Source organism: Falco peregrinus, chromosome 2 (assembly GCF_023634155.1).
Source record: "Falco peregrinus isolate bFalPer1 chromosome 2, bFalPer1.pri, whole genome shotgun sequence".
Taxonomy (NCBI): Eukaryota; Metazoa; Chordata; class Aves; order Falconiformes; family Falconidae; genus Falco; species Falco peregrinus.
In genome coordinates, this window is record NC_073722.1 from 103838081 (window position 1) to 103864120 (window position 26040).

Below are 26040 nucleotides of genomic sequence, written 5' to 3' on the forward strand. Positions count from 1 at the left end.
TACATCAAAATTATTACATCCTCCTTACAACTTTTATAAATATCACCCTCGGAGGTGTAAGAATTAAGCGACACAGCTTTTTTTTGGCATGAAGAAGTAGAAAACACAATTCATCTCAGAAGAGGATAATACAGTAGAAATAAAATGCAAAACTGCCAAGAAAAGGAAGACCAACAGAGTCACCAGGGGAAGGGTGAAATGCCTGAGTGGAGGGTCCCACCGCTCCCTAGTGCCGTGCATGATGCCTTACATAGCAGTTACACAGCAGTTATGTTCTAGCCTGTTTTGTTCACGCTGTACGTGCTTAACTCTTTATGGAAGGGATCTGACTTTTGCCACAAGAGCTCCTCTACCTTTCAAAAGACATGTTAAGCACACATCTCGTCCAGCCGACCAGGAGGAGCTGCAAACAAGCCAGCATGCAGCACACATATTTCAGCCCTATGCCTTGTTCCAGCCTCTGAGCAAAAGCTGCTGCAAAAGGAGCGAGGGAATGACAATTCCAATCCCCAAAAGCAAACAGAAGCGACCGTTGAAGGTGGCAGCCTTCCTTTACCAGCGCCCCAATCTTGCCAAGATTTCCTGAGAATCACTCAGCAAAACAACAGGGATATATACATCATATCAAAGAAAAAACATGGGAGATGCTCCGGTGTGCAAGGGTGATCAGTGCTGAGGCTGCCCTGGCTTCGCCCTCAGTGAATTTTACTATCTAATTCTACGCTAATATAAGAAAATAAACATCAGTTTGAACAACTGATGACACACAGGTTGTGAAATAAGCTGAAGCAGTGATGCTTTTAGTAAAAAACACTTTCCTCATCTTAAAAACTCCCGTCTTCATTTAAAAGAGACTCTCTTCCTTCCTCTGCAGATCACACGTCTGCTTTGTGCCCTGGAAATCCACCTCCACGTAGCATCTACCTCTCCCAGCTGCTCAGACCTACAACTTCTCCTTGTTCTGCAACGTGACAGGGCCCACTGTAACACAAAAAATAATGCAAAACCAGAATATGATTCTATACCAATAACACAGGTGTTTAATTAAAGACAGCTTGTAAGGTCTGCCTGCAGACTGGGGGATAAGAGACATCAGCTCCCATTTATAGCTACATGCAATGCTGCTTTCTGGATGGATTTTTTTTTTTCCCTACATAAGAGACTGATTCACTGAAAACGCCTTTACTGCCAGTAGCTTCTCAAGAGTGTACCCACACTTTCTAAAAATAACGAGGAAAACAAAAATAAAATGACGACACCGCTCACTTCCCATTAAGATGAAAAGCAAAAAGACACAGCAATTTTCCTACTTAACTGGAAAACGTTGTTACATGATTTTTATCCATATTCTTAAGCTCACGTTAGGCATCTACCTCCCTATCTCTCCCGCATTTGTTGGCCAATTTCAATCAAGTCTGACGAACAAGATCAAGTCTCAAACACAGGAAGATTTACAAGAGCTCTGCACAACTTTGATCTGGTTGATCCCGATAAATTGTGGAGTGATGATGATAAGGATAGGAACAGAAATTATGTACTGAACGGGTGCTACAAAAATGGAAAACACCCTGAACATGCTTTTTATGAGTTCACCTTCCGAAGGTTTTTTTGATGACCATGGCTACCCATCCAACCATCCAAAGCCCATTGAGTACGAGTACGGCAGTTCCCAAAACTCAGAACAGCAGTCAGATGATGATGCTGATGATGAACAGGTAGGTAGAGGAATTCAAAATCATGACCTGGTTTATATTTAGTAGAGAAATAGAGATTAAAAACTAAATAACCACCCCCAGCAGCCATCCATCTCCTCCAGATGGTGGTGCAGAACCGGTGGGCAGTCTCCACTTGCTGGAGGTTACAGGGTTCTCTTGAAGCCCCCACCCCAATTACTGGAGCACTGAAGAAGGATTGAGGCTACACTTGGGAGAGGATGCCTGTGACATTGTCCTGGTTTCAGCTGGGATGGAGTTAATTTTTCTCTGGTAGCTGGTGCATTGCTGTGTTTTGGATTTGGTAGACAATGTTGACAGCACACTGATGGGTTTGGTTGTCGCTGGGTCATGTTTTCACTAAGTCAAAGGTTTTTCAGTTTCTCAGGCCCTGCCAGTGAGATGGCTGGAGGCACACGGGGAATTGGGAGGGGACACGGCCAGAACAGCTGACACGAACTAGCCAAAGGGCTACCCCATGCCACATGATGTCATGCTGAGCATATAAAGCTGGGGGAAGCAGGAGGAAGGAGGGGGATGTTGGGCGCGATGGCATTTCTCTTCCCAAGTCACCGTTACAGGTGATGGAGCCCTGCTCTCCTGGAGATGGCTGCGCACCTGCCTGCCCATGGGACGTGGTGAATGAATTCCGTGGTTTGCTTTGCTTGCGTGTGTGGCTTTTGCTTTGCTTACAGAAATTTCTTTACCTCAGCCCACAAGTCTTCTCGCTTTGACTCTTCCGATCCTCTCCGCCATCCCGCCAGGGGGGAAGTGAGTGAGCGGCTGCATGGGGCTTAGTCACCAGCCAGGGTTAAACCACGACAGTCCTCTCTGGTACCCAACGTGGGGCATGAAGGGTTTGAGCCAACAACAGATTTGACAGGAATGTGCTAGTCCAAATCCATAGCTGTTACCGCTGTGTAGCTATTAATCATCTGCTTGCCATGGGGCTTGCTTGCCTCACTGTGTATTACAGGCTAGTGCTCGTTAATGGCTGGTTTTTTTAATTTTGCTGCTCGCTCTGCTGCTGCTGATCCTCCTGTGCCGTGCCCAGGAATGTTTTGGTAACAGCAACAGCGATGTGCCTGGGCTGGCAGATGGCCAGGGCATCGCTGCTGTGCTGCCCAGGCTGGAAGTCCAGCGTGACCTCCAGCCAAAGGGACCTCAACTTGGGGGTGAGTCCACCTGGGAGCAGCACACCCCAAAGTGGCTGTGGCCATGGGTAAGCCCATGCCAGAGCAGCTACATCGCAAAGTGTCTGTGGTCATGGTTATGTCTGTGCCGCAGCAGGGATACCTGCAAAGGGACTGTGGCCCAAGGACAAGTCCATGCTGGAGAAGGTACACCTCGAAGCATCTGTGGCTGTGTGTAAGCCCATGCTGGAGCAGGTTTGCTTCTGAAGGGACTGCAGCTGTGGGGAAGGCCATGCTGGAGCACAGCAGTAGTCACGGCCCATGGATAAGGCCACGCTGGAGCAGCATCACCCTGATAGAACCACGGCTGTGGCTAAGTCCACACTGCAACAGTTATCTCCCTGGAGAGACTGCAGCGTGTAGCTGAGGCTCCACCTGGAGCAGGTACAACCCTAAGGGACTGCAGCCTGTGGATAAGTGCAAGCCGGAGCAGGGACAAGAGGAGGATTTCACTGTGGCGTTAAACCCCATGAGCTGGTCCAAAGGGACCAGGGGTGGAGACTGTAACGGATACATTTTTAAATTGTTGTAAGCCATGATTTGAGTTGCATGTTATAGGAATTACTATAGCAGGAACCATGACAGAGGTGCAACAAGACCTCATGGGGAAGAGGGATGAGGGGCTGTATTTACACCATAAATGACTCAGAAAGGCTGAGGAATGGTTATGTATGTGCATTCTCCACAGCTAGGAGTATACCGCAGGATTAGTCCAGTTACTCTGCAAAAGCTATTCCAGATTTAGCAGGATTACAATGACCCAGCTCCTAATAATCCCCATTTTGCACTGAGAGTCCATATATGATTGAGTGTCTCTTATGTTCCTGTACTATCCAGGTGTCCTGGTTATTCAGAACACTCATCACTCTTACCTGTCCTGGGTTACTCTTACCTGACCGGGTTTGACAGCCCAGTCTCCCACTTGGCCAGAAAAGGAATCTCCAACCTGCCACCACCCTTATAAAATGGATATACTATAAAACAAATAGGCTACTTTAAATTAAAAAAGAACCGTCTTACAAAAATCTTTATGATGGAACAAAAAAATCAAATACTTGACATGATCCAGTTTTAATTTGGCCATTTTTTCTTGTTGCATGGGAGCAGTTACATAGCGACACCCTGCCCTCTGTACGGACAGATGCTGTAGCTTCTTGCCTTCAATACATGCTGTTATGCTTATAAACTGATGAAGACAGTTACAGCTCAGCAGTGTTACACAGCACTTACTCTGAAGGTTCACTAAAGCATCATCTGAGCACAGCAGACTGAAATAGGGCACAAAGTGCATCTGTCTTTAGAGCTCCTGACCCCAAGATAAGGGGAATGCTGCTGTTGGGAGGGGGCAGGCAGCACTTCTCCTGCAGAGCAAAGTCACGCCACAGACAAGCGATAAAAACATCTCACCCAAGAACAGGAAGCAAAACCCAAGCTGTAGAAGAGAAACAATTTACTCAACTGAAATTTCCTCAAAAGTGTGACCTGAAGATGAGACGCAAACACAAAAAAGCTGGTAGGATGCAGTATCTGAAGCTGATGAAGCTCAACACTCTTCCAGCAAAAGAGCTGTCAGTCCTGTGATATATACATCAGATGTGTACAACATCAGAAGGTTTTTAATCAGGTGGGGTTTAATCACCCAGGTAGAGAAAGCCAAGAAATGATTGTAAGAGTATGAATGTCACCCCTGCACAGACACTCTGAGAGGCAACTTAAGGGCAACAAAGATTTTATGACAACGCTCAGGTACATATATTTTACCATTTGTGCTTATGGAAAATAAGTTTCTGAAAATAACTACGAGCAATGAAAGAGGGAAAGTAACTGTGTGTGTGGCTAAAAGTGTTTTGCTTTGTTTTATAATGCATCCCCCCAGTTCATCTGTGAGCTTTTTATGGCCATCCAGTTTTACAGTTCAGGAAATTGGACAATAACCTCAAATTAAAGGAAAAAATCATTTTATGGTTATCAAAGGATGGTTTAAACCACAAGAAAAGCAAAGCACCTGAGGCAGAATTTAAGAGTCAGGGAATTTCAAAAAGATCAGCCATCTACAGTAATTTTCTGTCTGTTTATGACCCCGAGGGAACGAGATGGGTGGTCTCCACTGGAAGGTGACTGAACTTTCTTAGCAAGGTTTTGTTTTTTTTTTAAATTAGCTGTTAACTTCATACCCCTTGACTGGCTAGGCAGAGAGAGAACATGAAAGGTTTCCGACGAGCAGGATGAGCAGCCTAGCTCTAATAAGGTAAAGGTGCGGGAAAGAAAAGGCACCCAGACTGGCACACGACCTACAAGATGCTCCTGACATTCCCATGGAGCCAGAGAGGGACCTAGTGGAAGCAACGGAAGCACCCCTAAGGAAGGCAGGCAGAAAGTGATTGTATAAAACTCTTTAAAAAATAACTTGTGCCTACCTATTTAACAGAAGGTTTGAAAATTCATTGTTCTTTTCCTTTCGAGAACTTGGGAAAAAGGGGTAAACTGACCTGTAAAACAAGGGAAACTGCCAGTAACGTAAAGCTTAAGAAAAACAGATTAACCCACCCCTAATGCCATGAGAAAGGGTTTGCAAAAGAGACCATCAGAAATGCATGGCTAGCCAGGGCTGGCCACCACCCAGTAAAGCCCTTTTCCCAGTCTGGGAAGATGGGGAAAAAAGAAGGGAAGGAGAACAGTAGTATAAAAGAGTATAGCAGGCCACAAGGTAAAGCTAAAAGACGGGAGAGTAATTTCCATGTTTTTCACAAAGATCTAGGTTATTAATGAGGACTGCAGCTAATGAACATGTATTAATATGTGAGAAATATGCAGCACAGGACAGCTCAGAAACTACATTATCTGCATTTCAAAGGGTTAGGCAGAAGGCAACTGTAAGCTGAACGATTTAAGCGAGCTCCAGCAGAGACAGCAATGGCAAACAAAAGCAGCCCTTACAGTGAGAAGGACGGGGACAACTGCTTTGGATTTTATTTTTATTACTTGTAACTGCAAATGTTTGGTGCCCGCTAGGAATGTTATCTTTAAACTAATTCCTAAGTGCATGATTCATTAGGAATAAACTGATCAAATCTTTAAAGGTAGATGCTTTAACTCACAGCTACATTCTGCAAATACAAAATAGAAAGTGGAACTTAAATCTTGAATCAAAAAAGCTGTTGGGTATTCCAAGAATGAACACAGTTCAGTTCATTTATCAAGCAGTTACAACCACAACACAAAAACTCCCCCAAAAACTAGGGGTGAGGCAGAAACAGATACAAAATATGAACTAGTGCTTCCAATAAACAGAGTACAACATAAATACTTTGACTGGGAAAGCAGAAACCCAGAGTGCTGGAGGCAGTCACAATGTATGTAGCAAAGTGCCTTTCCAGCAGGAATATCTGAAGCTTCATGCTTTTTATTAAATAAACAAAAATATCCCACAAGCTTTAGCAATCAGGGCACTCCAGGCATCTTTGTAGCATCCTGGGGAGATGGAGACCCCCAGAACTAACCCACAGCGCTAAGGTTTTACAGTCAAACAGTGGTCTGGGCACAAATACAGAAGACCATCAGGCACAGAGAGCTGCGGAACAGGAAAGGAGATACACAAGAACAGCAGTTACCATACCCACAGCTCTCCCAAGCAAAAAGGATTATTAAACTGCTCCCTAATTAACTGCAGGCAGAGCCAGCCAGGTTAGCATTAACACCTCACTGAACAGGCACGATGCAACCTGGCTCACGTAATGTAAAACGGACAAGGGAACACTTATGTGATCCCTTCCACTAGCAGGGATGCAAGGTCTTAGCTCTCAAGGGACAGACACGGTAGGAGTGAATACAGCATGTTTGCCAGCATGGTTAGTCTGGGAAATGGCGATGGGCTACAGTCAGCACGGCCAGGAGCAGCTCTCTCTCTCTTCTGGTCTTACAATCTGGAGCAGTACAAGTTACTCCAAGCCATCTGTTGCTAAAAGGGAGGTGAAAACTCAGGAACACAACCCAGAGCCACAGCAGAGTAAGTTCCCATTAAAAGTGACTGGGAAGAGCCTGTTGTAGCAGGTACTCAGACAGAATAAGCATTTAGCAGAGGTAGTTTTTAGAGAGGCCAATCTCTAACAGCTGGAAGGAAATCTGCTGTGGGGAAAAAAAAAAAAAAAAAAGAAAAAAAAAAAAGAGAGTTCCAGAGTCAGAGGTGTAAACCAGCTCTGGCTTGGCAAGGGGAAACCATCCTGACAGTCACAGCTGTAAAAAGCAACTATTCCAACATCCTTCTTTCCTGCTGTGCACTCCGTGAAGCATACCCATTTTGAGGCGCACTGCAAGACCAAAGCTACATCAAAAATCATAGATCCAGCCCCCCATTTGCATTTAAAATGGGTAACAGATTAGTAATGGCATATATGCAACTCCACAAGTGTTCTGTCAGGATTAATCCTCTGCCTGGCTCTTACAGTCTTCCTTTCATTTACTATCTGCATCTACGATTTGATGACTCCTTTCTCTTCCAAAATACTCTGTAGCTTCAGGAGCAGCGAAAGCCACATAAGTCTCAGCTGGCCACAGAACAGTTTAGGGCCAAAGAAAATGACTGTGGGAAACCAGTTTCCACACCGGCACATCAAAAAGAAGTGGTATTTTTAAACTAGCTGCATTAGTGTCAAGGGATTAGCCTCTGAGCAACATAAAAATGTCAGCTAGTTACAGAATGGTACTTCTCTATAATACCGTGGCACATAATCGAGACAAAGATGATGATTGTCCTTTAGATATTATAAAGGGGACAAACACACACAATCATTAGCAGTTAGATCAAGCCACTAATAACCTCTGTTATTAGAGTAAAACTGAAAATAGATTAGGCTGCTTCCACGCGGGTCAGGGATTCAGTCTGTGCTCAATTTCAAGTCTGAGACATTCTGCTTCAGAGCTGAAAAGCTGACCACCTTGTTCAGATGCTACTCCCGAATTACTACAGGCATGACAAGTAAGATATACAGAATCAGAGGTAATCACAGTTGTAAGGAAGAAGCAAATCAACTGTATTAATACTTCACTTACATCGTTACTGGAGCATCCAAATGGTACCATAGAAGGACTATGGCCTGACTAGCGGTGCAGTACACACCGACGAGCAAGCTGCCAGTGTCAGGGGCTATCTCAGCGATTTAATCAAAGACATTTTTAAGCCCAAGTCCAAAATTAACCCAGAGCTACCAAGTTAATAAAAAGATTCACACTACTGTTGTTTGACTCCCACGTACCATCTCCTAAACACGAGATGCTCTCGGGGGTGCACTACCACAGGTTGTTCAGCGTGCCTTGTAGTGAAAGCGCACAGGCAATACACAGATGGGATTGAACACGTCAATAGCTTCATCCATTAGGAAAATGGAAGCAAGCAGCAAGATGTGCAACCGAGCTTCAGCACATTAAAATTTATATTTATACTAATTTCACTGAGCTTTTATTAAAAAATACTGGCCATGTATCTCTACATCATGCACTTGGGATATCATCGCTTACAAAGAGAACACAGTTCAAGACAAAAGTACTGATTCATGAGCTATTTCGATGCCTACAGAACTTTGCTCTAGATTTTTAGGTACCTAAGTTGTTTTGTAGATATGGTCCTGTTGCTAGCACTGCTTCTATTATTACTAATATTAGAACTAACTGCACCTGTGGTGATGCAGTGGCAAATATTAATGTTCTTTAAACCTCCATCACAAGAGAAGTATTAACTATCTTATTTTTCAAAATCATATTAAGCCATTTGGAGTGCACGTACATCCCGTCAGCAAGACACAGCACAAGACAGATAATGACAGGCACACAAACAATGGAAACTGCTGCTCAGGGCTGTAGTGTCCGTAGGCACTTTTCCATAGGGGATGACTCCAGCCAGCGCCACAAATTCCTCCACAGCAAAGTCCTCATGCAGACAGCAGGCACAGAGCTCGCGTTCACCTCTTGAAGCAAGCAAAGCCGTCACTTCTGATCAAAACATACCCAGAGCATGCAGCCTGCCTTCCAGCTGCCCAGGCTCTCAGCACGGTGCACGTGATACCGTGGCACAGCCCCCGTCCCAGGCAGGTGCACTGCATTCCCTGACAGCACTTCTCTTACTGCGGTATTACAGCCAGAGATGCTAAACAGCGCCCTGGGATGTCCGAATAGCTTTGTCCTGTGCAGACATAGTTTAAACATTAACATTTAACGTAAGGAAAAACTATTTCTGTCACTCAGAGAACAGCCAGAGTAAGATTGCACAAGGAGAATCCCTAGAAACAGATCAAAATTCTGCCACTGAAGGGAACACAGAAAGCAAAGACAGAAGCGAGTTGTACCTCTTTGGCATAGCTGGGAAGATGCTGCCTGGAAAGCAAGGTCTAGGCAGTAACAGATTTGCTTTAATCCCACACAGGCATCCTCCAGCCTGTGGGGATGAACAGCGAGGCACAAAGTAGACTGACACTCTCTGGTGTAGGTGTGATGTGCAGATGGACTACTCAGAATCCCATTTACACATTCTTGAAGACCAAAGGATTTCTCTAGTCTTTTCGTGCATTTGAAACCTTCTTGGATATTAAGCAGAAAAGCTCATTCTCCACAGAGAAGAGATCTTGCACAGTGAACTGCAGCTTCTGTGGAAGCCAAAACCTGAAGCGAGGACAGTGACTGCTTAGCTGTAACTACAGCTTTGGAGTAGGAACCTGGAATATACCACAGCAAGACCCTAGACGTGGTGTAACTTTAGCCAGAGTGCTTAAATCTCTCTAGACTACAGGGACAAGGTACTACAAGGCCAGAAATGCCAAATTCAGGTATTCAGATGGAAATTACAGCAGGCCAAAGTAGTCCAACAGTTGCCAGTCCAGTTAGAGACTGTTTCGAGTTTGTTTTGGTTTTTAAACCAGCAAGATCTGGCCTTTCAAGGTCTCTGGTTTTGTTTGCTTTTTCAATCCCCTCTAAACTGCTTAAGCATCAGGTTAGTTATGGAGTCAAAGAGATGGAGCACAATGCCAGAAGAATTGCCCAGAAAACCCAATACATCTATTTGCTCAATGGCTGGAAGGATTCAATGAAACACAAGCCTAGCTGCAGATCTTCAAGCAGGTCCACCATCGCCTAGTCTATGGGAAGAGTCATTTACTTGCCTGCAGATGATGCAGGATACCCAAAAGGGAGCAGTAATCCACACATCAAAGATACTGAGCAGCCAAAGCTGAGCAATCTTACCCATAAGGTCTTTGGAGCATCGTGTGTCGTTCATTCACCACAGGCAGGAGGAACAGCCGTGCCCAATCAAAGCACTCTGATTCTGAGCATCCTTGATGCTACAAGGAGTTCTTGCAACCTGTGGCTGGATGGACATGGGAGGTACAGGTAAGAAGAGTAAAAGATGCTGGGACAAAGCCTCTAGCAGGACTTGAAGCCAAACTCTGGCCCACACCAAATGCCTTGTTAAGATCAGCGTAGAAACATGAGGCCACCAGAAGGAAAACAAAGGCTCCTAAAAATAAAGGACCTATCATCCAAGATGAACCATCTACCGATGCAAGAGGGCCCCACCTCCAGCAAGCGAGCCCAGAGCCCTGGCACCAAAGGAGGAAAAGCAGCACGACTGGGAGAGCTGACAGAAAGTTGCAGAACAAGCAGCATTAAGCTTCCGTGCAACCTGTATACCGATGGTGCAACAGCTGGTACCAGTGGAAAGGCTAGCAGAGGCAACCGGGATTCTTGTGGAAGAATCAGTTCCTTGGCAGATGTGATGGAACACACAGTGCTGGGTAAATCTCCAAAGTCCAGAGCAGATAACCAAAAAGGTGCTTCCGAGTCAGGAAGCTCCTCCTCCTCTGAAAGTTCACTTCTGACAGGCAGATACAACCTGGAGACGATGAGGCCTCTTCTGTTTTGGTTTTCAGTTGTTTTCTAAACCACCTCCGGCTCCACTCAAAAGAGAATGAATTCCACAGAGCTGACACCAAACCTTGACCAAACCTCAAGGGAAACTGCCAAGATGACAAAGATGAATGCACGAAGGGAACAGCATCCTTGAGACTCCCCTGGAATAAATCTCCTGTTCAGGATGGCTGAGAGCCCCCAACTCCACAGCACTGCAGACAGCAAGGAGGTGCTTCATCTTGCCAAGGCCATCCACGAGGAGCCGAGGACCAACAACACGCTTCAGCAGGGAACAACAACTAGAACAAAGAGGTACTGGTAGGGGCAAGAGGCGTATGACTTTGCCTGCTCACAGTGCCCAAGTATCCATGCTTGTCCATGTTCTGAGGATGAGCAGGCACTCACAGAATATACTTTGTATATTCTCAGGCTGAGAATAGGCTCAGCAGGCTGAGAATAACTGACACTGTAGGTTACCCAACTTAGACATCAGGCGTACAAGCACATGCAGTCCTACATTGATTGAAAGATACCATTTCACCTTTAAATAGGGCTAACAGCCATCTTAATTAAGCACAATCCTGAAGGATGTATTACCTGACCCTATTTTAAATAACTAACGCCTGTTGACTGGTTCCTCAACACTCACTACGAAACCCATACTAACATTTACAAAAAAGCATCACTATGATTTGTTTCCAATGCCTTTTCCTGAGGTAAGGAGGTACAGGAGATATGCACAGGGCTCCCCCTTCCCCCACACCCAGGCGCTGGGGAACCCACGTGGGTGAAAGTCGTTATGGCTGAAAGCCACAGGAAACCAAACCCCAGCGCCACTTTCACTTTTTTTGTCAGTCCTATACTGCTAGAAAGCGTACATGCCACTTCCTTCATAAACCTCATATAGCCATTTCATCAATTTAGCCCGCTAAATTATACTCATTACTAAAAATAAGCAGCGGGTTTGAAGCCTGAGCCCTCCAAATTCTGAAAACTCCTCATATTTACTCAAACTATACAAAGGAGCTGTGGAAGAAGTGGAGTAAAGACTGGAGACACATGCTGGCTTGTCACAACAGTCAGGCATAACCAGAGGGATGCTCAGTAATTACACTTCTGCTTCCATACTTAAAGAAAAACAGAGACCCACACAAGCAGAGAGCTAATTCTCAATATTGTCAGCACCACGTGTTCCAGAGACCTGACATCACTGTCTCTGTGATGGTCTTTTTGGGGTTTTTTTGTTTGGTTTTTTTAGTTGTTTTTTTTTTTAAATGTTTAGTTCTAATAGCAATGTAAGAATCTTTTGGAAGCCTTTACTAATTGTAAAGGAACAAAAAAGGCCCAGCTCTAACTTATTAAAAACACAGAGAACTGTGGCCTTCCTGGGTTTTTCCAAAACACCTAGTAAAACTGCAACTAACGCTGCCCGTTGCTAACTTTTACATTTAATCAAAGAAATAAGATGTGAGGGCGAAAGGAACTGTTGCCTCCACAGCTCTAAGTTTAGATCAAAAGACATTACACCGTAAACTTTGCCAAGACTTCAAAGTTGTCAAAGGCAGCGATGGAATCAGCACCACCAGGAATGGGTAATGCTATTATTCCTAGAAAATGGTGTTCTGAAGTCAAGTTTTCTATAATTTTCAATATCTTTGTTTGCAACAGCAGAAAACTACCTCCAGCATCAGGACTCCCCAGAAGGCCCAGGGATATGCACCTAGTGAAACCACGGAAGCAATGGCTGAGGTTAGCTGGCTTCATTCACACGGACCTACAACACAACATTCTGCAAGAAGCACGAGGAGGATGCCGTTTTCAAAGTGAACATTGTTTAATCTCGTTGCCCTAACAGCACAAAAGCACTGCCCAAGAACCACACCTGAGGTGCTTGAACACAAGCATGGATGAGAAGCCGGCGCTTCCCATGGTACAGCACCAGAAATGCAGACCTAGCCAAGGCCACCACGGCCCAAATCCCGCTTTTTTTCAGACTCCCTACCAATAGATGTGCCCAATATACCAAGTCTTCAGTATATCAGGGCCCGTGATACCAGCATACTGGCAATAAACCAAAATACCTAGGACCTCAGGGAAGACTTTTAAGGAGCAAAAACCACCACCACCACAAAAGAAAAAGTAAAAAACTGAACTCCCCCCCACTATTCAGCTAACAGTTTTCATAACTACCAGTATTAGAAGGCTGCCCCTGTAAAAAAATAAAAAAAAAATAAGTGATTCATCTTACACTTGATTCCTTAGTGAGGTCGTAATTCTGCATTTTTATATCAGTTATCTGTTGCAGTGCAACACTGCAGTGACTTGCCTTACAGTAAATATACTTCAGTGCACAGAAAGTCACTGTCCGAGCAAGTAGGACAGTGGCAAAAATCCAGAGCCCCACCACAAACAAATGACCTCAGGATAAAACCTCCAGGACAATTTTAGCTAACAGCAAAAGCATTTTTAGGAGAGAATGTTTCTGTTACAGATCCAACATAGTTGCTTTCCAAGTGGTATTTAATTAGTCAAGCCAGAACATTTTACACCTGTTGCTTTTAAACTCTCCCCTTCCCCCCCAACTGATTCTTCTCTCATACCTGCCTCTTGACCTGCATCTTCTCCCTTTCCCTGGGCAGGTAAATGTATATTTCGTTATTGACTAAGCAGTGTCCATCAACAACACTTTACTAAATGAGTACATTAATGCTTCCCCAAAGAGTCACCGAATCTTTGTAACCTAACTCCTAAAAATACAGTCCTGTACTCAATGGGTTATATGAACACAAAAGATCCACTGTTTTACTATTAAAATGAAATCAAACAAAAAACACACCCTAGATGTACTTAAAAGGGTACAGAAGTTATGCAGTTGTAATTTTAAGTCATTATGGTGTAGATACGTATTTCTGTCTACTAAATAACAGTGATATAAAAAAGCGACATACAAAAATAGCATCCTGTCAAAAACGTGCATGAAGTGATCTGAAGAACCAGGACCACCTGAGCTGACAGAAGTAGCCCACCACCTGTTTGATTTCCCACTCCATCTTCACGAGCGGGAAAAAAAGACTTGGAGGAGGGGATACAAAGCAAAATTCACATGCACTAGGCAACGCAGGACATGTTGTGAGGGTGGACAGTCTAATGCTTCTTGTTGTACTAGTTTGTCACATTATCTACAAGAAGAAATGAACCTTTCCAGCCACAACTGAAATAACACTCCAAACATGACCACCGTTACTGATCACGTTTATGTTCATTAACAGCTGGTTTTGCCATCGCCAACGTAATTATAGCATGTAGCCATGATACACGGAACTTTGTTCTCCAAAGTTATTACTAGTATGCAATACACATTAAGCAGCTTGTGAAATACAGAAATACAACATTGAAACTTACAGTATTTGACAAAATCCTTCTGAAAATCTTTCCTAGAATTGACAAAGGCTCTTCCTCTCTCAGTTCCAACTACAAACACGTCTGTTTCATATACAGCAATACAGGCAACTTCTGCCTTGGACTTGGCAAGTTCTTTACACTATAAAAAGAAAAACAAGAAGCTTGTATTACCATCGTTAAGAGTACAGTTAATAGAAATGTATGTGGTATCATATAAAACAGTTATTACTTCTGCTGCCAGCATCCACCCTTCCAAAGGTACTGCGAGCAACGTAGCATCAGCCATTAGCAAAGGATAATTTATACATCTGGGGCGCTTTTCATCAGGAATCTTAAAAGCATTGTAGATGCATTAGTGAAATGAAGGCCTCGTCTAGACTCCGAGATCACACTGTTTTTAATTAAAATGATTTATGACATCAATCCATGTGAAATTATCACTTCCCTGTTAAGATAATCATATTGAGCATCTCGCTCCAACTCCCAACTTTCAGCAGAGCGTACAGGGGTTTGGTTCATTCCCAGCATGCCGATCACACACGTTCTGCTGAGCAAGGCGTGGACTCTGCCTTGCCCTGCCTGCCCTGCTCAGGCTCAGGGCAATTCCTCCGGAGCAGAAACATCGCACCTTCCCTGTGAGCACCTACGTGCGTTCTGCTGGAAGAAACGTCAGGCAAAGGAGTAAGGCAGGAAGCCTGCGGCGCAAGGAGAGAGCAAAGATCCTAAGAAAATTAGTGAGATCATCAAGAAGCGATCACAAAAGGTCAGTTTCTCCTAGGAGCTCAGACAGGAGTTTGCTGCAGCCTATAGACACCAACTGCAGCATGCGGGGGGAAACGTGACACAAAGCCTTTAGGAATTTAATATACCCATTGGGAAAAAAGGCTGGCAATCAATTATCTTATAACCATCCCATTCAAAGTTTCATTGCTAAAAAGAATTTTTTATCATTTCAGAAAACAATTTTAAAGAACCAAACCTTTGACAGTGTCTCAACTTTAATGAAACAAGACGGGCAGTTCTACTCACAGCCCTGTTCAACCACACAGTGATTAAATAACTTCTACAAAACAGGTTATATGCCAGCTTTAAAAAAAATGATAACTAATTCCTGAACAAGTTTTGTTGAATTAGCACGGCAGCTGAGGACAAGGCATTAGCCTCAAGACCATTTATTCACTCTATGTTATGGATGACAAAGACCAGAACTCTTGCCTTTCAACCACAGTCTACCTGAGCAATCAACAAATATTTCCCATTCGTTTATTCAACAATTTTTTTTAAAACCACCACCCCAAAACAAGAAACAAGAGATGACTGTTGAAAAGACTGTTAGCATGGCGTTCCATCAGCAAAGAGCCAGACTTACACCTGGTTGCACAGCACACAATAAGGTAAAGATAAAACATTACACCTTCCCTGCTTCCCAGTGGGAAGCAATACGTCGGTGTCATGCTGCACACACCAAGACAGAGTTACGGAGCAGCTGCGTGACTGCTCTACTAACCATTGACTCAAGCGCTGACATGAGGAACGTAACCACCATCCTGTTTTCAGAGGAGCCCTCATTACAGATGGACGATGCTGGTGCAGTAATTTGGGCCATTTTCCTCCTATAAAAGGAAATAAATAAAAAAAACACCTGTTCAGAGACACACAACAGTGCAAGAAAACAAAAACCTCTCTTAAGCAAGCGAAGAAAATAAAAATATTTAAGACCCCCCAACACCCCACCACACACAAGCAACCCAACATACAGGTCAATTATCAGGAAGAAGCGCTTGCTTTTTTGTTCTTTCATGGTTCCTGCCATTCCATCCAAAGCAGGAGGTAAACTTTCCAAAGTTAAAACACTCTGCCACGACTAGACTGCAAGTTGCATGCCTAGAAAGATGCACGTTAACCGATCAGCTGCATTTACATTGATTTTTCCTTCTAAGCATGCCTGCAACTCCAGCAGTCTGGATAAACACAGCAAAACAGACCAGCATTAACATTCAGGGGGAAAAAAAATAGAAAATCATAGATCTGACATAAATATAAGAGCAATCCTTCCTGTAATTATATTATTTTTTATTTATTTTTAATTATATAAGAATTATATAATAATTATCACAAACTAGCTCAAAACCAGCCACCGCCACCCTGCCCTAAACCCACAGCCTCAGACACTACAGCATCAGTAACCACAACGTGACGGGTTTATTCTCCCATTTTTCAGTTGTAGGAGTAACACCAAAGCTAAATAGTCCCAATTAAGGTGCTAAAATTAAAAACTGTATTTCAGCAGTGACACAAGATTTAAACCTATTTTCCGTATGTCATTCAGGACACTTTCAACTTAAGACGTAACTAATAATCTTATTTTATATATATAATATATAAAAAATAAAGGGATTTTTTTTTATGCTTCTGCTGGCAGAGCTGTCCAGACAAGAATGAATATCTTGAGACCCAAGTTCCAGCAGCTGCTAAGAGCGCATTTTTCTATCTGAGTGTTGCAACCTGTTACGTTTACACGTATCTAAAGCAATAACCTGTCTGGAGGAGGAGAGAACCAACCAGTAGAGATGTCACTGTTACCACTCCACACACAAGTCTTGGGGAAAAAAAAAAAATCACCTCAAAAGTCAAGACAGCTCAGCTAAACGAGACATTTCGCAATGGCTCGATGGGACAGCTTGCTGCTCCTGTAGAACCTGGGCACATGACGTGGCTCCAGTTTTCCAAGGTGATGGGTATCCTCTTGGATGTGCTGACAAGTCAGGGCAGCTGCCTGCGATCATATGTGCCTACACTACAAAAAAATGGCACTGCGTTGTTCTTCTGGTGGATCTACAGCACTTCAGGTAACAAATGGGGGGGGGGGGGGGGGGGGGGGAAAGCAGCTAGGATCACTGCAAGCTCACAATGGACATTCAGCAGCCTTCTGGCTCTCCAGGCACAAGGCCAGCGAGGTTAAAACAGTTTTTCAACTGCGTTCTGGATGCACCAGCAGCAGCACGGCCAGCAGCTGTTTGGGGATGCTGCGATGAGAGGCTGGAAGAGCAGCACCTGCGACACGGAGGAGCAGGCTAACAGGTCCAGCACCTGGGAAAGGAGCTAAACATCAGGAGTGACTATAAAGGGCTAACTGCTGAATAACAGCGATTCCTTCAGTGAACTAAGGGAGGGTCAGCTGTGGATGGGGAGGCAGAGGCTGATGGGGTTAACCTCCAGAGGAAGAGGGGCATCTTGCTTACGGGTTGTGGAATACAGCAGGAAAATGGAGAAGGGGGGGGTTGACCTTGGCTGGATGCCCGGTGCCCACCAAGCTGCTCCATCACTCCTCTCCTCAGCAGAATGGGGTGGGAATAAGATGGAAAACAAACCTTTTGGGTCAAGATAAAGGCGGTTTAATGAAGCAATAGCAAAAGTCATGTGTGCAAAAAAGCAAAGGAACACAGAAGATGTTATTCTCTACTTCCCATCAGCAGCGATGTTTGACCACTTCCTGGGAAGCAGGGCTCCAGCGTGCGGAGCAGATGCTCCAGAAGGCAAATGTCATAAGTAACAAATGCCCCGCTTCCTCCTCCTTTCTCTTAGCTTTTATATCTGAGCAGACGTTATATGGTATGGAATATCCCGTTGGTCACTTTGGCTCAGCTGTCCTGGCTGTGCCCCCTCCCAAGACCTTGCCCACCCCCAGCCTACTGGTGTGGGGGGAGGCTGGAGAGGCAGCCTGGATGCAGGAGCCGAAGCCCTGGTGTGTTACCACCATCTTTCCAACCACTGAGACAAGCACAGCCCTGTGAGGGCTGCTGCGGGGCTCAGCCAGCCCCAGTGCAGGAGATTATGATGAGATGTAAATAAATCAGTCTTCACTGAGCCATGATGTCTTGAAATGCAGTAAGAGTTCTCAAGCTCATCTTTGGAACTCCTTTAGATTTGGGATGCTGACAGTGATTTTAAACATGATAGCTTTTAGACTTTTTAAAATGGTATCTTAACAATCCGATATTAAAGATGAAATAGAACATAACTACACATTTCCCCTCTCTTCCCGGTCTCTGCTCACTGTCTGATGCAGTTGTTCTGCACCAGTTCAACACCTTCCAAGGCAGCAGTGGCACAAACATAGGCACCGACCCCATGCTAGGTGAAAAATCATGCTGTATAAAAACAAGAGTGAATTTATTTTCTATTTTGCAGAAGTACCTGGGTCCTGAAAGCAAAGGAAATCCCAGCCATCATTTGAAGGCTGTGGATGCACAAGCACATCAGAGAAGCACCAGCTCAGGCAGTCTTCCCCCATGCAGAATTGTTCCTGTCCCTGGCAGGTGGTTCCTGACCCACAGGCACACAGTGAATCCAGTCAGGGAGCTTCTCCTCCCCATTCCCTGGACAAGCACCCCACTGGGCCCGGTCCCAGTTTGGTTCAGTGCACAGCCCCGCAGACAGCCGTCCTGGCTCCGTGGTGAGGACAGCACACCCCAAGTGACCTTGCTGCTGCACATCAAGCCACAGCCTCCGTATCTCAGAATCACACTTGGATCAGGAGCTGGGTTGGGTTATCATGGGTCTACTTTTTTAACAACATTGGAAAGAGTCTTTCCAAACTGTAAAGTCATAATATCTTGTATTTTCAGGATACCCATTCTTTAACCAGTTTGTGTAGTGCCACTTCAGTGCTTCACGTAGATTCAAGAGACACCCTGCTGCACCATGGCAGCACCAAGAGTACTTCTTCCTACCCACTTGACACCAAGTCACACGTGGGGGATTTCTCCCCCCTCCCTGCCATTTTCCCAGTTTCTCCCTTTCCGACAACAGTTTTCTCCACTATCCTTACCCATCCCACTGGGACAGTGTTTATTATTAGGAAGAGTAGGGTATGGTTCAGCAGATCCCATGAACCTGGCTGCTTTTCCAGCCCGTAGGAAGTGCGTGACCCCGCCACTGTCCAACGTAAATCCCCAGTGCAAAGCCTTGGAAAGTGTAACGCCTTACCCATTACCAACCTGCTACACAAGAAGGACAATTTAAAAACCATCCTCTGAACAATTATAAGCCGGCTGCCAGAATATCACTTATGATGTATCTATTAATCTTAATCACATATTGCTAAAAAAGAACTTCCAGATCAGTTAATATTAGTTATAATTACCTATAAATCCTTCAGTTTAACTGTGCCAAGATGAGCCTTTGCCTAAGGCTTGTAGCAACGAACAAAGCTCAGCAAAATACACAGGCAGAGTACTGAGGATGCAGCATTTAGCCATCCCTGCTGTAGTTTAACCCCAGCCGGCAGCTCAGCCCCACACAGCCGCTTGCCCACCCCCCAAAGTGGGATGGGGGAAAGAATCAGGAGGGCGTAAAGTCAAAAAACCTGTGGACTGAGACAGAGAAGAAAAGCCGTGCTCACAGGCAAAGCAAACCACGTAATTCATTCACCACGTCCCATGGGCAGGCAGGTGCGCAGCCATCTCCAGGAGAGCAGGGCTCCATCACCTGTAACGGTGACTTGGGAAGAGAAATGCCATCGCGCCCAACATCCCCCTCCTTCCTCCTGCTTCCCCCAGCTTTATATGCCGAGCATGACGCCATATGGTGTGGGATAACCCCTGGGTCAGTCGGGGTCAGCTGTCCTGGCCATGTCCCCTCCCAGCTCCTGGTGGCCCCCAGCCGGCTCGCTGGTGGGGTGGGGTGAGGAGCAGAAGGGCCCCCACACTGTGCAGGCGCTGCTCAGCAATAATGAAAACATCCCTGCGTTATCAACGCTGCTGCCAGCACAAATCCCAAACACAGCCCCATACTGGCTACTGTGACGAAAATTAACTCCATCCCAGCCAAAACCAGTGTACTGCGTCATGAGAAGGTCACCTTCATACAGAGCTAAAAATCCCCCTGGATGTTCCTTTCACAAGGAGAAAACCAAAGACCAAAACTAGCAGCTTTTCAGGATGCCAAATCAAACCAACATGTATCTTACTCCACATGTTTCTGGCTGGCTTCTACTTTGAAGAACCTAAAAATAGAAACACTGAAGGCAAGAGAGAACAAAACAAGACACAGTTCCTTTCCATCCTCCCTTTACTCACCGAGGGGCAGACCCACCAGCCTTGGTAAACCCAACAGGAACAGATACGCTCCCTAGGACTTGCTTGTTAGACACACAAAAAGCAAAAGTAAGAAAATAATTAAGCTTGATGAAAAAAGACAGGTACCGAAGCACAGAAAGAACCCATATGGAAAATTAGGGGGTAAATAAAAATGAAGGAATATGCATTTCTGCATAGTCTTAATAAGCAATATCACACATTTTTACCAGATGTAAAGCAAGTGGGTATTCCCAAAATAGGACATCTATTCATTGTCTGCTCTCCAGACGGAATTCTCTCCAGAAAAGCAGCTGTGAATGCCAAAGCATACTTCTCTCCACTAACCCCTCACCAAGCGTAACAAACACTAAAACAAATCTTGCCACGCTGATAGAAAAGAACGTTCCTGCAGTACAGCTGGACACGAATTTGCATGAGCCCATCCTTACACGCCACTGAAGATGTGCTGCTCCCTACGGGACAGAAGTCCAGCTCCTGCTCGATGCCCACGGGCCACTTCTGTTACCTGGGGAAAACCAGTTATTCTAGCGGAGGAAAAAAGCACACGTTTCATTATGAAGCTGGAACAAGAAGAAACCTAAGAAAATATATCATTAAAAAAAAATAATAAAAATCTCATGAAGCCAGACTGCTTCTTGGCTGTTGCAGCTTTCACCCCTTGGCTTCTCTGCCTTCTGAGCCAAGGCACAATTTCAGCATATTTAACTCTGCCCCAATATTGGCCTTCTGACAAAGGGCAGAAGCTGGTTCCTTCCAAACTGTCCAGATTAATACTCACAAGCTGTTAAGTGCAAATGAATCTTTTTAAACAGATCTTGGTTAAAAATCTGTCATCATCTTCTTCCTACAATTTAGTTCAGCGATCCCACGCTTCAGAGGAAATGAAGTCTGACGGTCCTCAGCTAAGGCAGCACAGAAACTCTGTTGGGATGCAAACCTACCACTGCCGGCATTCCTGATTTTCTGTAACCCATCCACCCTAGCCACGGTGCACACAGGGTTAGGAGACTGCCACCTGCATCCTCCAGTGTTCGTTCGCAGCTGACATACGCCATCCCGTTATTCCTTGTTAAGACATGTCACTGATCATCTTAAAATTATACAAATAACTCTATAAGCAACAATTTTCTGCTCCTTCCAGCCACTAGACTGCTCACACGTAGCCGAAACACAAGAAGCTTAAGAGCAAGGGTGCTCCGGCTGCGCGGCATCCCTACCTTCAGATACACACAACGATTTTTGGAAAGGAAATATTTTCAACAGCCACAACCCAAGAGAAACAGAAGCAAAGGATCCGGGAGCGCCTTCACAAAAGCATTGCCGGTTCTTCACCATCTGCATCTGGCACGTGTAGATTATGAATCAAATTGGATGAGCAACATCCCCGTTAGCTCTGTGAAGGACCAGGCTGCCGTGAACCACACGGAGTGCCGCAGTGCCGTCCCACACCAGGCAGGAGCAGCTCCAGACAGTCCCAGCCAGCTCAACCCAAAGCGAAGAGGCAGAGGCAGGTCTGGCAGCGCTTCACTCTGCTCACAGCCTACACCGCAAACGAGAAGGCAAAGCTTCCCAGCATCAGGAACAGGAAGGAGAGACAACACGGAGCTACCGGAGGGCATTTAGTCAACCCAAACCCATCGGGGTTTCTCTCTTCTGGTTTACTGCCAGCTCCTCCAGACAGGAGGTGGCTCCCTTGGAGGTACACAGCTGGGCACATCTGCCAGAGCCATGTCACGTACACAGGCATGTCAGCCCTTAGCCGAGACTGAACCCAGGCTACTAACCCCCTGCTAAAAATGAATAAAAGTGACTCTCAAGGACAGCAGAGCAGCCCTGAAGAAGCCTCGTAAGGTCCCGGGGAGGCTCTGCCCCTCTCCCCCCACACATACTCCCTGAAGCACCCCTGCTGTCTTCCATGCCAGCCTCAGCCACAGCAGCAGGGTGGCCGACTCCAGAAAAGCATGCAGCATTAAAGTCAACCTTCATTTTCCTTTGCTCACTAAAAAACCTGTTTATCTCCCCAACCTCGAGCTGCAGCACCTTCTAGCCCCAGCCACCAGGAACAGAGGGGTGGCACTCGCTGGTTTCATACCCTGGTGAGCACACCCGTGCCGTTCATCCCTGGCACCACCACGGTGCAGCACAGTGGCCATGGCACACGGCAGCTGGGACTTTCACTGCCACCATGTCAATCCCACTCCCATCACAGGGATTTAACTGGCAGCAGCAGAATCAACAAGACTCAGTACGGAATGTTTGGCTTACCCCAACAAACCCCACCACTAGAGCACCACATCCCTCTCTAATTAACAGAATTTGCAAAATCACGCCACTCGGAAATACCATCTCGCTGGAAATCAACACGCCGCCCCACACCCCCACTGCAGTGCTCACCGATTTAAGCTTGCCTTCCCCCCCCGCCCCTCCCAGGGCAGCTGAGCAGGTCTGCGACCACAGGCAGTCGGGGAGGAGGAGAAGGGCACTAACGAACCAAGGTCGGAGGGAACACGGGGTGCCCAGTGCACCCAGCACACCCAGCCAGCACAGCCACTCCAAACCAGCAGCGTCTTGCTGCGGGCAGGGGGAAGCATGGTTCATGACACAGCTGTGAGACCCCCCCTTCACAACCAGCAATAATTAATCCCCATTTTTCTAGGTACTTTTATGATACTCAGCACTGCATGATGACTTAAGTCAGCCTAGATGGCAACTACCTCCACTGCTTCTAAGAACCATTAAAAAAGTAAACCAAGATTCCAGCGACTTATTTTAAAAGCACCTCTGATTCCTCTCATTCCACATTCCACGTAATGTTTGCAAAGGGATATTTAAATCTGATTTTCACCATTTCTAAAGATTCCTATAGACCACAAAATCTTAGATAAAACGAAAATGTGGTATCTATATACCTCACAAGGCAACTATATAAAAGCGAACGTAATTAAGAAACCATCAGTGTAAAAGTCCCTTTCTGTACTCAAGACAGACCTGGGGAACAACTCACTTAGCTTTTGAGTACACAGCATCCTCCTGCAGCACGTAGGCATTCGTAAATTATGGTGAAATCATGTAAACAAAATTAAATATTAATCACAGCAGTCCTGACCACCTGATAACTTCTGTCTTTACCAGCATAATTATATTTACTTAGTCAACATGATCGTCGAATAACAATGACTTTAGTTCTGTGTGTCCATCAACACTTACTCATAATATTTGAGAAGTGAATTAGTCTAAACTCTTTTGGTATTTATTTAATTATAAGAAAATTGGTGCCGGCGCCTTTTCCAGAGCGACAAATTGATGTCCTCCCTAGCACGAGCTGTTCCTTTGGATTTCCGTGCCATACCGCTAGAGTCACAGGAAACACAAGGGCAAACAAAACAGTTCCGCTGGCATCCCCACAGGGAGCTAAAGTCACACTAGGTACCCCTCTGTGGTTTAACACCTTGGAAAAAATTAAAAAAAAAAATATATAATCACCCCATCAATTTATGTTAGGTGGTACTCGAGGCGCATCCCTTTGCTGCCCAGCACCAGCATCTCGTGGCACTGATTGCCCCATCACTCCTCAGCAGCACCCGGCCCTTCGCTTAAGTCACCTCCTTCCCTCCGCGTTTTCCTCCCTTTAGTCCCATTATAGTAATTAATTTAGTCTTTAACCAAACGGGCCAGCACACCCATTTCCACAGCACTGGGTACAGGTGTTCCTCCTGGGATTGAAGCGTTTATGCCCATCCCATCAGAAGTCACTCTCCTCCCAGGATCGGAGCCCAGAGATAAAAGCTAATTCCACCAGCAAGCGTTTGGGAACGTGTCATTTTTTGTTGGAAAACTGACAAATTCATCGGTTTTCCAAAAGAAGACCAGTTTCAGCCAAACTCCTGGGAAAAAGTTCCCATGCCCTGATGGACAAGGGACCCCGGCAGCCTCTCACCGGGCTGTACAATGGACAACCCTTCATGCCATCTGGTCTACCTCATGCATTTAAAAGAAAAAAAATATATTCAAATGTTAAGAAAAAAATATTCTAAATTCCACCCTAAACTGCTCTAAACGTTAAGAAAAAAACCACTCTAAAATCCACTAAAGGTTAAGACAAAAAAATATTAAAATCTAAACTCTTCTAAAAGTTAACAAAAAAACATAAAAAAAACTATCCTCCCCTAAATGTTAAGGTAAAAAAATTAAAAACCTCTAAATGCCTCTAAATGTTAAGCAAAAAAACTCATTAACTCCTCTAGATGTTAAGAAAAAAATAAGAAAAATGTAAACTCCTCAAAATGTTAAAAAAATAAAACGAATCTAAAACCCTCTAAATGTTAAGAAAAAAATATCTAAACTCCTATGGATGTTCATAAATTTAAAAAAAAAATCTAAACTCCTTTGAATGTTAAGAAATATAAAAGAACCTAAACTCCTCTGAATACTAAAAATTAAAGAAAATTTAAAAACCTCCAAATATCAATAAAAAATCCAAACTCCTTCAAATATTAAGAAAAAAAATTAAAATACTAAACTCTACTAAATGTTAAGAAAAAAAATATCTAAATGCCTCTAAACGTTAAGAAAAAGAAATACAAAACTGGAAGAGGCTGCGCTGGGACCCGCCGGTGCTGGGACCCGCCGGTGCCGCCCCCCGCTCCGTGCAGCGGCGCGGCCCACGCGGGCCGCGGCCGGGAGGGGGCGGCCCCACCGCAGCTCCTTTGCATATCCCGCCCCGCCCCCTTCCCGCCTGCGCCCAATCGCCGCCGCCCCTCGCAGGGCTCCGGCACGTGCGCGCCGCCCCGCCGACCAATGGGAGGCGGGGGCACGGTGGCAGCGCCCACCCCCCCCCCCCCCCGGTGGCCGGGGTCCCGGGGGAGGGGGCGGTGAAGGGCGCGGGGCCCCGCCCCCCCGGCGCCGAGCCCCCCTCGCCCCCGGCCCGGGCGGGAGCGGCGCGACCGGCCACCCCGCTACCCCGCGGCTGCGGCCCCCGCCGCCCCTCACCCCCCGCCGCGGGGCCTCCCCTCGGGGACCGGCGGGGGTAACGGTGCCGCCCGTCGCGCCGGCCAGGCCCGCTCCCGCCCTCCCACTCACCCGCCGCCGGGCGCGGGCAGCGCGGTGCCGCTGGCTGCAGGCGACGAGGCGCCGCCGGGCTGCGGGAGAAGGGCCGGGCCGGGGGCGCGTCTCCCCGCGGGCTCGCAGCGGGCACGGCGATAGGCCCGGGCGGCCGCACGGCCCCGCTCTTATCCTCACGGTGTCGGGCAGAGCCCAGCGCCGCTCCGGGGAGGGGAGGGGGCAGGTTTTTTTGTTCGCGGAGCCGCGGCCGCGCAGGCGCGTCCCTCGCGGGGGCCGCCGGGAGCCGCAGTCCGGCGGCGGCGGCCGGGCCGGGCCGAGGGGAGGGCCCCGGACTGCGGCTCCCGCCGTGCCCCGCGCCGGGAGGGGCGGCCGGCGCCCTGCGCCCCGCGGGGGCCGGGACGGAAGATGGAGGCGCGGGGGGAGCGGCCTCCCGCCGCCCCCGGGCCTGCCGCCCCCCTGCGGCCTGCCCCGGGGAGCGCCGGGCCTCCCGACGTGCGGCGGCCCAGCCTGGCCAGTGGGGCCCGGGGCGGTCCCAGCGCTCCCGAACCCGCGCTGCAGCCCTTGAGCAGAAACCCCTGCCTTTTCCATGTATTTTTTTCCATTTAATAACGAACCTCAGAGCAAAACCATTTCCCCGTTGGAGAAAGTTCGTTTCTTTCTTTGACAAAGGTGCTC

At 46.4% G+C, this 26040-nt stretch overlaps 1 protein-coding gene across 5 annotated transcripts in view; it reads right to left on the minus strand.

The window, feature by feature from the left end:
* The window catches only part of GTF2I (general transcription factor IIi), a 78639-nt gene extending 52942 nt beyond the window's left edge, over nucleotides 1-25697 (minus strand). For 2 of the 5 annotated variants that reach the window (XM_055797959.1, XM_055797958.1), the window contains exons 1-3: nucleotides 25384-25696; nucleotides 15711-15816; nucleotides 14204-14342 (exon numbers count right to left, since the gene is read on the minus strand). In XM_055797959.1, the coding sequence (XP_055653934.1) occupies nucleotides 14204-14342; nucleotides 15711-15809 (238 nt within the window). In that variant the 5' untranslated portion in view covers nucleotides 15810-15816; nucleotides 25384-25696. Of the gene's footprint in view, nucleotides 1-907; nucleotides 936-10135; nucleotides 10240-14203; nucleotides 14343-15710; nucleotides 15817-25383 lie in introns of those variants that run through there. The other 3 variants (XR_008746175.1, XM_055797961.1, XM_055797962.1) reach the window with 3 other exon arrangements.
* Between the last annotated feature and the right edge of the window lie 343 nt (nucleotides 25698-26040).